A 16,452-nucleotide genomic window follows, 5' to 3' on the forward strand; every position below is an offset into this window, starting at 1 on the left:
TGGCTTGGCAAAGTCGATGTGGTAATCTAGAGACAAATGGTTTTGTTGAGTCTATTTTTCTGCTGCAAACGCAAAATACCATATCTTTGATTTTGACAATAGGATGGATATATATTCATGGTGAAACTGGTATCGCCGTGCGTTGAAGTCTAATGGCGCGGGAGGGATGTGATGATATGGCTGATTGTAAGCATGCGGCATTACTCTGCGAATGTCCATCAGGATCGTTTCTCCATGAGAGCACCCTATGCCACCGTTCAGAAAAGTACTGCCGTTGTATTGGCGTGGTCTTGTTGCGGGGTTGGATATGCAGGATCCGTAAGACCTGTAAATCCTGGGTTACGGGATTGGTGCCAAGGGACGATCGAAATGCTGTGTGTGACCACGGCAAAGTATACCTTGGGGGTTAATCAGCAAATCCAGTCGATGCAATATGCAAAGAATCCTTGACGGTAGTATTGGACGCACGACTATTGATGATCTTGCTGATGCTTGGAAACGGGCGGAGAGTAGCTGAAGTGTTTCCATTATAAAATGCCGTGCTCTAGGCCATGTCTGTTGACCTGCCCGCTCACCTCATGCCTCGATGTGTCGTTGTATTTGAAAGTGGCAAACCAAAGGAGGACAGAATGACCCTTGCCAATTTTATAACGGGTGTTGCCTGGATGCTTCTGGCATGCCCCGTAGAAGCCAGGCTCCCAACTTCAGGAAGACATTCTATCGAACTCACACAGAAAGATGCTCTGTTCGGTTACGAAGAGTCGTATCTGAGCGAGCAAGATGCGTACAACCTTTTTTCAGGGCATGACACACCCGTTCTGAGCAGCGGCGAGTGCAGAACCTTTCCCGACGACCAAGGTTGGCCGGCACAAAGCGAATGGGCAGCCTTTGATGATGTGCTCGGCGGTGCGCTCATACAAACGATCCCCTTGGCCGCGCCTTGCTACCAAGACTGGGGCGTCTACGACGAGCAGACGTGCGATGCTATAACCACAAACTTTTCGGACCCCTATTTCCAGTGAGTTGTCCCGACTAGGACATGGCAATGAAACTCAATTTACTCACTCGCGTTTAGTGAAGCTGATCCAACATCAATGATGTGGCCCATTTGGCAAGGGAGGACTTGTCTCCCATCCCAAGAAGTCAATAATACATGTACCTTGGGAGCGTACCCAGCATATGCCGTCAATATCAGTAGTGTAGACCAGATTCAGCAAGCCATAGCCTTTGCTAGGACTCACAATCTTCGACTGGTCATAAAAAATACTGGTCATTGTTACCTTGGAAAGTCGGGTGGAGCTGGCGCGCTGAGTGTCTGGACGCACAATTTAAAAGACATTGAACTCGTGTCCGAGTACTCGAGCACAGCATATACCGGACCGGCACTCAAAGTGGGTGCCGGGGTTACGGTTCGGGAGGTATACACGGCTGCTTATAACCATGGTTATGTCGTCCCTGGCGGCATCTGTGAGGTAAGTCCATGAACTCTGTGGGCTTGACATTGTGCTGACTCTAGTATAGAGTGTGGGATATGCGGGAGGTTATGTGGCTGGCGGTGGCCATACACCACTATCTGGACTCTACGGCATGGGAACAGATTCAGTGTTGGAATTCCATGTTGTGACTGCCAATGGTACATTCATCACTGCGAACGAGTCGTCCAATCCAGATCTCTTTTGGGCTCTGCGGGGTGGAGGCGGAAGCACTTTTGGTATCGTGACTTCGGTCATTGTGAGGTGAGTTTCGATTCCAAACACAGTAACTACACAACAAGGTCCATAGTCGGGCAGAAACTAATAATAAGTAACCAGGGCTCACCCAAGGGTGAATATCGTCACCTCATCCTTTAGCTTCAGTACCAGCGCCAATGTCAGCAATGAGACCTTCTGGCTGGGCATCCGGGCATTCTTTGAGGACTTTATCCCCTACACAGATGCAGGCACATATTCCTGGTGGTCCATCACGTCCAGCAACGGCACCACCCAACTGTCAATGAATCCATTCTTTGCACCTAATCATACCATTGAGTCCTTCAACCAGCTCGTACAGCCATGGTTCGACCGTCTGACTGAACTCGGCATCCCTTTTACGCCAAATACGACACGCTACGAAGACTTTCTCCCTGCGTACAATGACAACTTCGGCATCAAGCGCGACGCCAACGACGCCCTGGCCACAAAGGACAGCGTCGGCAGCGTCGTCAGCATGCCGGGCAACTGGCTCTTCCCGCGTGGCAACTGGGAGGACGCGGCCAAGTTCAACGCGACCTGGGACGCCGTCCAGGCCCACGGCGAGGCCGGCCTGCGCATCTTTGGCTACCACCAGGCGCCCCGCAACCGCCTGGGCGTCGACAATGCCGTCAGCTCGGCGTGGCGCGAGACCATTGCCTTTTTGATCACGGGCGCCTCGGTGCCCCCCGGCGCCGGCCCCGAGGAGCTGCATCAGGCCCACGAAGAGATCAATGCCATGCTCGAGCCCTGGAGGCAGGTGGCGCCCACGAGTGCGGGTGGCGGGTCGTACCTCAACGAGGCTCACGTCATGGAGCCTAACTGGCAGGTGGCTTTCTACGGTGAGCAGTATCCAGAGCTGCTTCGGCTGAAGCGGAAATGGGACCCGAGTGACGTCTTTTACGCCACGACGGGCGTCGGGAGCGAGGATTGGGAGGTCAGGACAAAGGCTCAGGGCGTGCAGACGCAGAACGGGAGGCTCTGTCGTTTGTAAGCTGTTGGCTTGAATCGATTCTGGAGAACACCCTATTGATTTTTATGCCTCAGCTGTGTGCTTGCTGACATGGTCTGTCTATCAAATACCTTAATAGGTAATATGTATTCTTCACTCTTACGGCCGCTGAATCCTTTTGTGCATGCGTGTCTCAGATTACCACACGGAAACTGTGATTATGCAAGTTTCTGCGGTTCATAATGATTGCAGATAGAGAAACATAAATATTTGATATTCGGCAGAATACAATCGTCACATATTTTTTGTCTATTTTGGGCATCTCCCCATCGTTTTATAGAAATGAACGACGTCAAAACATCAGAGGAAGTTGACACATGTGTTGCGATATTGGTCGGGGCGTTTGTGGCCATCCTCGCCACCATATCTGTCGCATTTCGTTGCCATGTCCGATACCTGAACAAGATTTATTACAAAGCAGACGACTGGCTCATCTTGATCTCATTTATTTTCACTATCGGGGCAGATATCGCCATGCTATATTGTTAGTATCACGTTGTTAGCTTGTGAGACGTGGCTAACAAGTTGTTTCATTTGTAGCTTCCTCACACGTTTCGAATCGCTTGGGTTATGATGAAAGCAATGAAGACACTGGCAGACCCGCAAATAGCATGTCCTCGAAGATCACATTCATTGGCGCCGCGCTATACTTTACAATTACGTCTACAACAAAGCTCTCCATCCTGCTCATGTATCAACGGTTATTCTCGATCAACAGCGACTTTCGATACCAAGTGCGGGTTCTGATTGCGATTGTGGTGGCCTTCTGGACCGGGTGTACCATTGCAGGCCTAGTCAGCTGTATTTCTTATGAACGTGCATGGGTAAGAGGCCTCAATGAAGCAGCACATTGCCAACATTACAACGCTTTTTGGACAGCTTCGGGCATACTAGAGTCCATTATCGACGTCATGATCATTATACTGCCTCTCAGGATAATATACAGGCTTCAAATGAGCAAAAGAAACAAGCTCACCCTCATAGGCGTATTTCTCTTGGTCATTTTGTGAGTGTTATCACTTTGTCAAAGTATGAAATCATTTATAAGTGCTAATCAATATTGGCAAAAAGTGTACTCGTTTGCGACTTACTCAAGATCATAAACTGCTACGCACCGGGGACTCGGCAGCCATCTATGTATATGCTGATCTGGGCCATGGCACACTGCTGCACGGGTATCGTTTGCGCATGCCTGCCCATCTGCTGGCCTCTGCTTACCCGGTTAGTCAAGTTTGTTGGGGGCCTATTGCACGCTATTACGGTGCTCCGACAACAATGGAATAGCTTGCACGGCTGGTCACTCTTGCGTGGAGAGAACTCGGACCCTGTAGTCACTACAAATTTGTATGAGATCCCTCACTGAGGCACAGATACAGTCAATAAAATGCCGTCATTTGATGAAACGTAGGCAGCGTTTGAACAACAGCTTAGATGAATGGAAACGCTGATGTCATTTCGCTGGAAACGTATGACTTGTGATCCAGGCAGAATAGTAAAATCAACAGCGCCCTAAGGAATGGTTTCCTCTGAAAACCCACAGAGGCAACGTCTCGTGCGCGTCTTGACCAGGCCCCTGACCCATGTCGACAAGAAATGCTAATCTTTTACATAATGCGGTGAAAATAATACGGTAACAAGGACCCCCGAGTGGCTCCAATAGTCAGATTGCCAAGGTTCCCATCGATCTGACCTCCCAGGACTCAAGTCGCCGACCTTGACTCTGCTCCATTTTGGTGGAATTTTTCCTTCTTGTGCTTTTACGAGGTTGATAGGCTTGATAGGGCAGACACACCGGCGACTCCGGGAATATGGGATTCCTGGCTGTCTCAGACACTCCGCGTTGTCTCGTGTTTGAGCTCATCTATTGGACCTTTCATGGCCAATTTAGCTTGCCGTCACGGGTTAAACTACGGGAACCGTCTGCCAACGGCGTAGGATCACCCTGATGGTGGCGTCAAAGCTTCAAACATTGAAAGCACTGCTAGTCTTGGCGGAAAGAGTTTTGCTCATTTCAGGTCAGGATTCATGGCATCGACACCCCAGACCCTCACACAGCATCAAGAGTTCGAGAATGGCAACATTGCGAGAAAAACATGCTCACTGGTTTGAAAACAATGCTACCAAATGCACATTTTCGTGCAATTAGCATGTCTTGAAGATCGTAAATTCATACAGTACATGATACGGTCGCTTGTCATGACTCGTATTACACATCCCGTGCCCACACACACTATCCAAACATTAAGGGTATCACACTCCTACACTGACATCTGTCGCCCATCTTAGTTCTTCTGGGGATATCGCTTGAGCCAGATGAAGAGCGCCAGGTAGCTGGCCACACCGGTGAAGCAAAGTCCAGAAATGACTCCAAAGCCCATGAGGTACTTGGCTGTTGAGGAAGGGAGTTAGCTTTCTTGCAAGCATATAGAAAGGGACTTGTGTCGGGGAAAAAAACTTACGAGAATCAACTGAAGGGAAAAGGTAGGATCCGTAAATCTGGGCAAGGTTACCCATAGCGTTGACAAAGGCCAAGCTGATACCACGGACTTCGGCGGACATGGTTGAAAAGGTGGAAGAGGCATAGGCGAGGGAGAGACCGTTGGAGGCCCAGAGACCAGAGGCCATGATGACCAGCAGAGCATACCGGGCGTGGAAGTCGTAGACAACGCAAGTAATGATGGAGCACAGGCACGCCACGCCCATGGCGCAGGCCAGGACCAAACCTCTCCACTTGGGATACTTGTCCATGAAAAACACGACGATGATGGTGACGATAAAGGCCGCAACGTAGATGGGGATGGTCATGTACTGGGCGACAACCGTGGAGTAACCGAGACCAGCGACTAGTGTCGGGTAAAAGTAAGACAGAGTCGAGGAACCGACAACGGCCATGTAACCAACGACAAACAGCCACACTCTCCAGTTAGTCAGGGCGACCTTGAGGGCCTGAAGGTGAGACAGCTTGGGAGTGTCTTCGGTGTCAACCCTAGCGTTCGAGGCCTGGAGTCGTCGAATGGCCAGTGCTCGCTCGCGTTCGGAGAGTCTCTTCGTGTTGGCGGGGAAGTCCATGAGAATGAAGGATGCAATGATGGACCAGCCAGCAGTGGCGGCGCCCTCAACAATGAAGAGCCATCGCCATCCGGCCAAGCCATGAGCACCTATTATGAGAAGAGAAAATATTAGGCACAAATTCCTCATCTCGAGATGGTTTCATAGAATTTATGGTGAAAACATACCATTTAGGTTGTTGGTGATGGAACCAGCAATCAGACCACCGAATGCTCCAGAGAGAATGGCAGCTGAAATGTAGACACCGAATCGTCGTGCTTGTTCTTCAGGCTTGTACCAACTCGAGAGCAGGAGGAGCATTCCAGGAGCGAAACCCGACTCGAGAAGACCGACCAAGACTCTCAATCCGACCAAAGCCTCGTATGTGTTGATGAATGCCATTCCGATGGTAGCGCATCCCTATTATTTTGGAGACTTGTTAGTATCAAAATCATGGATGGACTGTTATCAATTGATGGAAAATGACTCACCCAAAAGAACATGATGGCTGGAAGGAAGATTGAAGGCTTGGTACGAGCCAGAATCATGCTGCATGAATATTAATATTGTCTTTGAATCATGTTTGTAACGAAAATCAATGACTTACTTTGATGGAACTTCCCAAAGGACGTAGCCGACAAAAAACACGACCAGGGCAATGGAGTATTTGCCCGAATCCAGACCAAGATCCTTCTCCATGCCGCCAATCTTTGCGTTGCCGATGCTGAAAAAGAGAATCAAGTCAGTCAATTGAACAAACCCCCTGAGACTCGTGGTCTCCTTACTTGGTTCTGTCCATGTAACTCAACAAGTACATGAGCCACATGGTTGGCAAAATGTAAAGATCGATCTTGCGAACGAGGGCGCGCTCCTCCTCCGTGTCTGGGACATAATCATCAATGTAGTTGTTCTGAGACTTGGGGTCATCCAACATCTCCGGGTCAGTGACCTCGCAGTGTTCACCCGTTGTCTTGTCTGAAGCGTTGAAACCCATGATGAAAATTGATTGATGAGGTTTTCTCGAGAGAGAGGGAAAAAAGGAGGTGTTGAGGATGAAGTAAGACGACACGAGATCTGACAGGCCTCTTGTTGCTTTTTAAGGTTTGAAGGTGCAGCTGCGAAGTCTCCTGCTCTTGTCTCTTCTATCAATTCAAGACCCAAGGATATGGTACGCCAGGGGGAGTTATATAACCAAACGGTTGCCCTATCGTGACGCCGCTTACCCCAGGTTGATGCCGTCAACGTCCGAATGTGGAATGCTTCGATGGTAGTGTTGGATCAGGTTTAGGCAAATGGAGAAAGGGACAAGAAAGCCAAGTTTTCGGCTCCCTGAGCCATTCCCCAGCCTTGGGAACACACCAGACCAGCTTCTCCACGCGGTCTTGTCGTTTGGGGTATCTAGTGCTCTCCACAATGGGGCCTCCACGTTTTGACTAGACAAATCAGGCGCTCTCGTGGTCCTCGTCCAGACCCAGCCGGAATGACTCGGGAAACGAGATTATGGCTCGACGACGCACAGAGGCCGCGTCGCGGTTCCTCAGCCCAACAGGAAATGGCCTTACCATCAGCTGACGTAGGCCAATTACCGCGCGATGCGGCAATTGGGACTTGGTGGTATTGCAGCGCGTCTCGCGTCCTGAAGCACCCCCGGTTCAGCCCATGAACGGGGTGTCGGGGGTCATTATGTGTAAGTGGCTCGTCAGCCGCAAGCCCCCCCGGACGGCCGACCCCGAGGCGCGGCACTATTACTTACCTCAGCAGGCGGAGCCCCGGACGGAATCGGTGGAGTCTCCCTCGTGAGCAGTGGACGACTAGACTTGGATCTTGCATAGTACAATTCTCTCTGGAGTTTCCCCCAAGTCCCATTGTGTAGGGCTCTATAGCTAGAGAGACCCTCGCGAGACGATGTGCAATGACGCCAAGGTACTCCGCAGTCGTGTGCTGCCCGGTACCAGAGTGCGGATAGAGGGGCACTGGACAGCATCGCGTCTTGTACTGGCAAACTATAGTGTAGTCGATCCCCCGCAACGCGCTTTGAGGTCGCCAACCCCGGAATGCGCAGCAAAAAAGTGAGGGAAGAAAGTAGATCCCCCGAGAGTGTGACCGATGCAATCGGCGGCTCATGGTATTCTTTAAAAGGCCATGTCCTCCATTGTTTTTTGTGACTCTCTCTCCTTGCACTACATCTCAGTCATTGCTTCACTTCTGTCGTCTCATTACAGCTCATTGCTCTTGTTCTAACAAACTTCTTATACTTTATACTTTCAAGACTTCTGTCAACCACTTATATCCTTCAAGATGAGCCCCTCCGCAGAAGGTTCCGCCGCCCCCTCTGGCGCTGTTGACAACTACCCTTCCACTCTGCCTGGCCCCAACCACAACTGGAAGATTTCTCTGGAGGGCAAGGTCATTGCAAGTAAGTTCATCTTGCAACGAATGGTTTCACGGTGGTCAGAATAACTTTACTAACATGGGTCTGCTTAGTCACTGGTGCCAACCAAGGTATCGGTCTCGGTCTCGCAGAGGTCTGCCTTGCCAACGATGCCGCCAAGGTCTTCTCGCTCGACATCCAACAACCCGGCGATGACTTTGCCGCGCTGGCCAAGCAGCACCCCGGCAAGCTCGAGTACGTGCAGACGGACATTACCAGCGAGGAGTCGGTCAAGAACGCCATTGACGAGGTGGCCACGCGGGGCGGACGCTTCGACGGCCTGATTGCCAATGCCGGCGCCACCAAGCACCTGCCCGCCCTCGACTTCACCCTCGAGCAGTTTGAGCGCCTGTACAAGCTCAACGTGACGGGCAGCTGGCTGTGCGCCACCTACGCCGCCCGCAAGTTCATTGAGCTCAAGACCAAGGGCTCCATTGTCTTTACGGCCTCCATGACCTCGTACCGCCCCAACCGCGCCGCCCCTTCGGCTCCCTATGGTGGCACCAAGGCTGCCGTCCGCAACATGACGCACACTCTGGCCATGGAGTGGGCGCAGTACGGTATCCGTGTCAACAGCATCTCGCCCGGCTACGTCAAGACGGCTCTTACATACTACGTCGAGTCTTCTCCCGACTGGGTAAGCATACATTCTCCTCTTCCAAGCGTAAAAATAAAGCATCAAACAGTACAGCTAACATGTGTGCGCGCAATCAGGACCTCAAGATGAAGTACTACGGTGGTATGCCCCGTCTGGCTCTGCCGCAAGAGCTGGGTGGCGCCTACGTCTACCTGCTGTCCGAGACGGCCACTTACACGACCGGTATCGATATCCCCATTGCCGGTATCGTCGGTGGCTGGTAAAACAAGAGAAGCATATCAGCAGCAAAACCAAGCATGAAAAATAATGGAGTTGAATTTTGTCTGGGTCGTCATATAGACTGTACATAGCCAGCGCATGAGAAATGGCGTCATTTTTATGGGTCCATGAATCCTTAGAATTTCATAATAAGAAAGTAAAATTCAAATAACTTGAAATTCCTTTAATTGAAAGTGAGAATATATAATTAATACTGAAAATCAGAGGATTCACAAGTTTTTCCAGTCCTAATAGCATTCTCGTTGGAAGAAATTCAAGGGCATTATTCAATCCTGAACAAATTATGAATGCTCAAGTCAAGTATCAAACGTGACCCCCCACTTCGCGGGCTATCAGAAACGGCCGGATTCCCCAAGTTTGCCGTGCACAAAAAAGCAAAGGGTAGCTCTAGAGCTCATGATTGGATTGATGAAGATGACCTCGGCTCAACGCTACTTGTCTGCTGAACTACTTGATACCTACCTTTGCTTGACCGCTCCGGCAATTGACGGTCAGTTGGAGTCGGTCAGGTCAGTAAATGCGCCATTTCGATTCAAGTCACTGACTGTATAGAGGCAACGAATGCGACACATGCGATAGCAATTGAAGTACAGATTACATGGGGGGTAACGAACTTGTCATTCATTTTCCTATTGAGTGCAAATTCATGTCAAGCCAGGCCTGTCTTTTCATCACTTTCAATAATTATATGCAATGCGACGCTGCAAACTTTCAGCGACTGCCGACAAGCCAATGGAAACTGGAAGCGCGACGGCAATAAAGACTTTCAAGACACGGCAATTGATCAGAAGATTTGGGGGGGTGGAAATTTCTTTTTTCATTATTATTACTAGTAGGCGCACTTGAGCTGCAGTATGCACAAACTACTACCACAGGTAGCAGCAGCACTTACTACTAAGCTGCTTTGCCAGTGGACCCCGTCACATCCATCTGCCACTCCATGAGCTTTTGAATCTCCTTTGTGCCATCCTCCATCAGGGTCGTGAGGCTCGTGGTGGCAGCCTTTTCTTTGATGTATTTGAGGTAGTCGTCCAGGACCAGCTTGTTGACGTTGATCTTGCTGCAGCCGCCCCGGATGCAGCTCTGCATGACGTCCTCGGGGAAATCGTTTGTGCCGTGCAGCACGATGCGCACCCGGTCCGCTGCCTTGGCCCGGATCATGGCCAGCCGGTCGTACTCGAGGACCGGGCCCCGGGTGCCGTACTCGCCGTGCACGTTGCCAAACGCCGGCGCCAGAAAGTCAATGCCCGTCGCGATAAAGTCCTCGACCTGGTCCTCCGTGGTCAGGGCGCCCTCGAGGTCGGCCGTGTCGGCGATGCCGTCCTCGCCGCCCTCGATCCGGCCCGGCTCGGCCTCGGTGCAGATCTTGTGCTCGTTGCAGTACGCGACCAGCTCGCGCGTCTTGGCCAGGTTCTCCTCCATTTCGTAATGGCTCATGTCGACCATAATGGAGTCGAATGGCAGGTTGGCGGCCGCGTGCCGGATCAGCTTCTCATCCTGGGCGTGGTCGAGGTGGATGGCCACTGGCACCGAGGCCTCGCGGGCAGCCTTTGCGGCGGCGTGGATCAGGAGTCCATTGCTGTAGGTAATGGCCCATGGAAAGACTTGCAGGATAAGTGGTGCTTTCTTTGCCTCGGCAGCCCGGATAAAGGCCAGGATACACTCAATATTGTAACTGAAATCAAAAAGCGTAAATAGAGTTAGCTGAGCAAACTCATTCAAACAAGCAAAATACAGATATGCGCATGGGTTTTCTGCTTACGCGATGGGGGCGACGACGCCGTAGCCGCCCTTCTCGGCATCCGAGAGGATCTTGTAAGTCGTATTTGTCTTTTTCCACTCCATTGTGTTTCCGACTCTTTATCCAATTTTTGAGCTTCTTTTCGAGAGGAAATTCCAAGATGGCGTAACGACGTTCAGTCTGACAGGAACAAGTTACAGCAAGATGGGGTCTAGATCAGAATAGTGGAAGACGCCTCCAGTTTTTTCTTTTTTCCCAATGAGAAGCTGAAAATAAAGCCAGGTCAAGTGTTCGTACAAAAAAAGGTTGAATTGATCGTGAGGAGATGAGATGCGAAATGACGACGATTTCATTGGGTCTGGTTTCCGAATTGAGCAAGCCAAAGCACATGCGCGTGTTACTTCTTCTTCGCTGCTTCTTGCCGCGAAGACCGCGACACCATGGCACTTTATTCCTCAATCACCTCGTCACGAACACCAGCTTTATTCTTTTCTTGTTTATTCCCTGGAGCCGTTCTTCAATGAGGGGCATCGTGCATCGTGCATCTCTCCCTCATCTCCACCGCGGGGTTCCGTTCAAAGTCTGGCGTTGGAGTAACCCATGCTACTACTCTACTTTAGGTCCCGTCCCCATGTTTTCCCCCGCATAGGGCGTTGGGGGAAGAACCTCACTTGTGCCTCGACTCGCGACCCTTGGCCCTGGTCATGTTGCCAGTAAGCGCGGTCTATAGTACATTTTAGCCAGGGGTGGGCTTTTCTTTCCATGAACAAGGTCTCGATGCGGGGGAGTTTGACCAAGAGAAAAGCTCGTATACTTGTGCTCATTATGAGAAAACCTGCGGAATAATATGAACCCATTGTCACGAGGCGCGGGCACTTGTATGTGTTCAGGGTCCCCTTCACGCGGACAAGACGCCATTTTCGATAATATGTTGCGAATAGTAGTTGGCACGAGGCGCGGACGACAGTAGAGGGGTACCGTCTTGTTCTACATTGAGCCTGGATCTTAAAACTCGGGGACCCATGACCTGGCAAGAGCGCGTCGCGTTGTATTTCTCCAAATTGTGAATATCGTCACTCGGCTCCGAGAGTTTTGAAAAGTTTTCGTCTTTCATATTCCCGCCCTGTTCACATCGCCAGCCAGTTCATACAGTAACAGCTTTTGATTACACAAAATAACTCCCTCTCACTCACTCTTCACGTCATATCCCGCTCATCACATCTCATCAAAAATGGCCGCTGTTCAAAAGCTTAGAATCGCCATTGGCGGCGACGATGCCGGCTTCGACTACAAGGCCAAGCTGGCACAGGACCTGGCCGCCGACCCGCGGGTCTCGGAAGTCATTGACGTCGGGCCCGCCAGCGCAACCGACAAGACAGCCTACCCGCTCTTTGCCATTGCCGCCGCCGAGCTCGTGGCCCAGGGCAAGGCGGACCGGGCCCTGCTCATCTGCGGCACCGGCCTGGGCGTTGCCATCAGCGCCAACAAGGTCCAGGGCGTGCGCGCCGTGACGGCCCACGACAGCTTCAGCGTTGAGCGTGCCGTGCTCTCCAACGACGCCCAGGTCCTGTGCCTCGGTCAGCGCGTTATTGGTATCGAGCTCGCCAGGAGGTTGACCAAGGAGTGGCTTGGCTACACTTTTGATCCTGTAAGTTTGCCATACTCGGCTCTGGATTATCGAAACAGATCCTACATATCGGAGCAAATCCTGCAAATATCCAACTAACCCTTGCCAGCAATCCGCATCGGCAGCAAAAGTAAAGGCGATCAACGACTACGATTCGAGAGCTGCACCCGCGATCGCAGCATAACAACAGAGACAGGACACTTGGCATGAGCGAATTGATTTTGAGCGATAGAGCACTAAAAGAGTACGATATAAAATAAAAAATCTTGAATAATAAACTTTTGGAAGCCAAAATCCCCTGGGGTATCATCCGTTGTATATACAGTCAATGTTATACAGTGTATCAGGTCGTTATTTTGCCCATTCGGCCAGAAGATCTTTCTTCATGGAGGCCATTGGCCATCCTGTTCGCATTTCACAGGCGTCTATCAAGGACAGAATAACATTGCGTTTATCTGTATCTTGTACGCAAAGACCAGCTATTCTCAAAGTTAGTTACACATCAATGGTAGAGCGGATAAAGTGAACACAAACCTCCAAACAGACACTGCGCAGACATGATCTGACTGCCTTCGTCGCGTAGCTCCATGGCTATCCCGCAAATAGTGGCTACTGCCTCGGACAGTGTTTTCTGTCGTGGTTATCGTTAGATCGAATGACTTCCAACCAAGGCAATTGGCGACTAACCTGTGTTCTCAAGTATCCGTCGAAACCAGACGCGGCCGGACGGTGGAGAGTGATGAGTATACAAGCAAAGCTGTACACCTGAAGCGCAACACCATATTTTGGTGGATGAATCCAGAGAGGCTGGAATACGCTGTCAGGGCTAGGGTCTGCTGTCGGCAAGGGCTGAAACAAGGGACCGAGATACGTCTTCCAGCGCTCGAGCTCATTAATCAGGGCCTCGCCGATGCGAATTCGTTTTGCGGTCGTGTCCGGTTCGGTAGGTGATGGATCCCACTTTGAGCAGTAGTTGACCGTTTGTGAAAGCAGGTAAACTACTCGATCCGCCAGTTCATCCTGGTTCAGGTCGCAATAGTCTTTGAGGGGTCGCCAAAAGGAGAAACACCTTCTACGTTCTCTGATAGGCTCCAGGTCAGCAGATATAAAGGTTGTAAACTTTGGAAAGGGCTAGTAATACCTGAAAGCGGCCCAAATATCCTGACGGAGCCATGCCCACCACACAGACTGTCGCAGCCCTCCGGATGCGCCGTTGACGTCTTGTGATCTTTGAATCCAAAAGACGCCCTTTAAATGTCGTTTCCAATTCGTATCTGATGAATCGAGCATCTCGTAAGTGGAGATGACCACTGCAACGCATTAGCGGGATCATCCTTTCTTGGCAAATCTGGGCCACTTGCATGCAGTGCCAAGCAGCTCCTCCGAGTGTGTATATGAATTATATTGCAGGGCATTCTGCAAGTAGTGCAACGTTTCGTAGTAATACTGTACGGCCAAACTCGAGTCCCTGGTGATGCCTGCGTTTGCCTCGGAAATTTCTCTATGTCGTGCACACAATGCCTGTTTGTCCAAAGCATGTCAGTTTTCTGGGTATCCAAAGATACAACATGGTTATTCAAGTGCTTACCAGTATAGCTTTCATCAATCCTACATTCCGCAGCTGTTCAAGTTGTCAGTATGTATTTGAAAGACTTTGATGGCAAAAGCAGTACTGACTGCTAAACGCGTCGCATATGTCGAAAAGTGTCTGCGAGGGTCAAAGATATCAAGCTATAGACACAACGCCGGTCAGCTTTCAGAACGAGCCATTGGACGTGGAAGATGAATTGGCTTACCCAGAGACTTGCTCTTTCAGCAAAAGTGCGAAATAGGGTTGCTTCATAGCTTGTCTAGAGGATACAAGAGTTAGCTTTTCTCGCTGTGGGATATGATTCGTTGTTTTGGTGCAGTATATGCAGGTTTCAAGGATGCTTGACTCCAACTGCACAATTTAGGCAACTAGCTCCATGATCTTGCTGCAACAAAAGAAACAACTATAGCACGATAGATGGCCTTGGCACTTACAAGAACAATATCTCGATTTAATGACCAGGCATGTCGTTCCACTGCCTGGTTGGCCAGCGGTGCTGGAATCGAGACACTCCCTGAAATGGGTTGGTTTTCTGTCCCTATCGGCTGAGACTCATGTCCCGTATTTGATACTGAATCTTCGGGAGCAGGACTCGGTGCAAGGGAGAATCCAGCATCTGCCTGGGCTGCATCCGTGGCCAACAGATCTAGCCATCGGTTGGAGGCCATGTCCGTAGTCAGCAGCTCCGACGCCACCGTGTCCGGGGAGTAGGCATACTGGTAGGCCTCGGCCAGGGGTATGGTCGAAGGCGGTGGCGGAGGAGGAGGAGGTTGAAGAGGCTGCTGCGGTGGAACATCTACCGGAGATGGATACAAATTGCGCGGACTTGGTCCTGCAGTAGGGACAGCAGAGGGTGTTGGTACCTCTGGTATCGTTCTGGGAATGTCTACTTCCCTCCGCGACGAAAATGTGAGCGTCGGAGAGGATGTCTTGGTCGGCTGGATCGCCGGACCCTGCTTGACCTGCTGACTCGGTTGGCCATCTGAGGTTGGGCTTGGTCCCTGATCGCCATATACACAGTCCCGGCTCGATATAGAACAAGGGCCACACACAGGCACTATCATAATTTTTTTCTGCAATTAGGTTTAAGGCACTAACACTGGGGCAAAGCTGAGCATACCTCTTTCATCACACTTCTTGTCTACGCAGGTAAATAACATGTTAGCCTGGCAGACTCTTCACGCGCCCCACTCCTTTCTTGACAGTGATACGGATTGGTGTAAGCACTTACGTCTCTTTCGACATGTGAGGCATCCAGTCTTGGTGCGCAGACCTCGGGATCTCGACTTGCGTATCCTCTTGGGCTTTGCAGGCTTCGCTCCCGTGGTGACACCCGGGGCCGGCGCCTCGCTCGGCTCCATGCTTCGGAGGGCTCATGGATCGGCAACTGGGTCTTGTGCCTCCAAGGGCGTTCCCACAACCCAAAAACCAAAAACCACCAACACCACCACCAACAACCAGCAGCAGACGACGCGTGCTACGCTATGCGCCCCCCGCGATATCTGGGGTAAGAGAGGACTAGGGTTTTTCCCGATCAGTCCAGTCCAGTCCTATTCAGCTCAGCTCAGCTCTTCAAGGTTTCGTGGACGGGAGACGAGGGCAAGCGACAAGGCCTCTAGAAGCGTGAGGGAGAAGCAGCAGCAAGCGCAACAAGGGAGAGATGAAACGAGAGCATCGTGTCGAGGCCACAGACACAGCAATTTACAAGAAGGAAAACGCACGCAGCTGGATCCCCCTTTGGGGTTGACCCCCATCTTTAATCCCCGCATAGCAGCGACCAAGGCGACGGGGACCCTTGTCCGGTCGTCCTATTGCTTGGGGGAAGGCAAATGACTCGTAACGCGGTCCTGTGTGCCAACCACATGGTCAGAACCAGCCTGTGGCGGTCGTGCTAGCGAAAGCCTAACGCTTTCTACAGGGCACCGGGCTGGGTAGTCTGGGTAGTATTCGCTGCCGTCCATGGGCTGTCTATTCATTCTGGCCGCTGCCAATTCGCGAAGTCGCTGAAGCTTTCCAGATCGTCCGACGGATGGGCTTAGCACGGACCCGGAACGTAATGGTTCGGGTCTCTGGTAGCTTTGCGGGGCTGAAGCTCCATTGAAAACTCCATTCCCCAGGGCAATTTTTGCTGGGCTTTAGCTGGGCTGGGCTAAATCCCGTGGGGTTTGGGTTGTGGGAAAAGTGGATTCAAGCAAGTAATAATAAGTTGGCGATGGGGAGTCCACTGGCGATGCATGGATGTACTGTAGGAACCATAGATGGGCAAAGGATGGACACGAGACGATGAACACCGACCCAGAGCGCAAAGAAAAGTGATTGACTGACAGAAGTGATGAAGCTACTACCCGAGTGCGTCGCATTTCCACGATGGAGTCATGCAAAGAGACGTTCGCTTCCA

The 16,452-nt window shown here is 51.1% G+C and overlaps 7 protein-coding genes across 7 annotated transcripts; 4 read left to right on the forward strand and 3 right to left on the reverse strand.

Annotated features, from left to right (window-relative positions):
• Positions 1 to 551: 551 nt before the first annotated feature.
• On the forward strand, positions 552 to 2,721 carry PFICI_02692 (uncharacterized protein; the record flags this gene model as incomplete). The annotated part of the gene is made up of 4 exons (XM_007831273.1): positions 552 to 1,018; positions 1,076 to 1,472; positions 1,522 to 1,736; positions 1,812 to 2,721. The coding sequence occupies 4 exons, from the start codon at positions 552 to 554 to the stop codon at positions 2,719 to 2,721; spliced, it is 1,989 nt and encodes a 662-aa protein (XP_007829464.1).
• Positions 2,722 to 3,021: 300 nt separating this feature from the next.
• PFICI_02693 (uncharacterized protein) lies at positions 3,022 to 3,749 on the forward strand (the record flags this gene model as incomplete). Its single annotated transcript, XM_007831274.1, has 2 exons — positions 3,022 to 3,223; positions 3,280 to 3,749. 2 exons carry the CDS (start codon positions 3,022 to 3,024, stop codon positions 3,747 to 3,749), a joined length of 672 nt encoding a protein of 223 aa, XP_007829465.1.
• Positions 3,750 to 5,021: 1,272 nt separating this feature from the next.
• Positions 5,022 to 6,781, reverse strand: PFICI_02694 (uncharacterized protein; the record flags this gene model as incomplete). The annotated part of the gene is made up of 6 exons (XM_007831275.1): positions 5,022 to 5,128; positions 5,199 to 5,897; positions 5,976 to 6,207; positions 6,279 to 6,336; positions 6,395 to 6,511; positions 6,573 to 6,781. 6 exons carry the CDS (start codon positions 6,779 to 6,781, stop codon positions 5,022 to 5,024), a joined length of 1,422 nt encoding a protein of 473 aa, XP_007829466.1.
• A 1,304-nt stretch (positions 6,782 to 8,085) lies between these two features.
• On the forward strand, positions 8,086 to 9,079 carry PFICI_02695 (uncharacterized protein; the record flags this gene model as incomplete). The annotated part of the gene is made up of 3 exons (XM_007831276.1): positions 8,086 to 8,203; positions 8,272 to 8,855; positions 8,933 to 9,079. 3 exons carry the CDS (start codon positions 8,086 to 8,088, stop codon positions 9,077 to 9,079), a joined length of 849 nt encoding a protein of 282 aa, XP_007829467.1.
• A 910-nt stretch (positions 9,080 to 9,989) lies between these two features.
• On the reverse strand, positions 9,990 to 10,940 carry PFICI_02696 (uncharacterized protein; the record flags this gene model as incomplete). Its single annotated transcript, XM_007831277.1, has 2 exons — positions 9,990 to 10,770; positions 10,858 to 10,940. The coding sequence occupies 2 exons, from the start codon at positions 10,938 to 10,940 to the stop codon at positions 9,990 to 9,992; spliced, it is 864 nt and encodes a 287-aa protein (XP_007829468.1).
• A 1,127-nt stretch (positions 10,941 to 12,067) lies between these two features.
• On the forward strand, positions 12,068 to 12,647 carry PFICI_02697 (ribose 5-phosphate isomerase; the record flags this gene model as incomplete). Its single annotated transcript, XM_007831278.1, has 2 exons — positions 12,068 to 12,484; positions 12,573 to 12,647. 2 exons carry the CDS (start codon positions 12,068 to 12,070, stop codon positions 12,645 to 12,647), a joined length of 492 nt encoding a protein of 163 aa, XP_007829469.1.
• Positions 12,648 to 12,814: 167 nt separating this feature from the next.
• PFICI_02698 (uncharacterized protein) lies at positions 12,815 to 15,415 on the reverse strand (the record flags this gene model as incomplete). The annotated part of the gene is made up of 11 exons (XM_007831279.1): positions 12,815 to 12,942; positions 12,998 to 13,094; positions 13,151 to 13,544; positions 13,605 to 13,773; positions 13,924 to 13,984; positions 14,052 to 14,084; positions 14,141 to 14,194; positions 14,260 to 14,313; positions 14,489 to 15,111; positions 15,175 to 15,195; positions 15,286 to 15,415. The coding sequence occupies 11 exons, from the start codon at positions 15,413 to 15,415 to the stop codon at positions 12,815 to 12,817; spliced, it is 1,764 nt and encodes a 587-aa protein (XP_007829470.1).
• Between the last annotated feature and the right edge of the window lie 1,037 nt (positions 15,416 to 16,452).

This window comes from Pestalotiopsis fici (genome assembly GCF_000516985.1).
Source record: "Pestalotiopsis fici W106-1 unplaced genomic scaffold PFICI_Scf_2, whole genome shotgun sequence".
In the NCBI taxonomy this organism is placed as follows: domain Eukaryota; kingdom Fungi; phylum Ascomycota; class Sordariomycetes; order Amphisphaeriales; family Sporocadaceae; genus Pestalotiopsis; species Pestalotiopsis fici.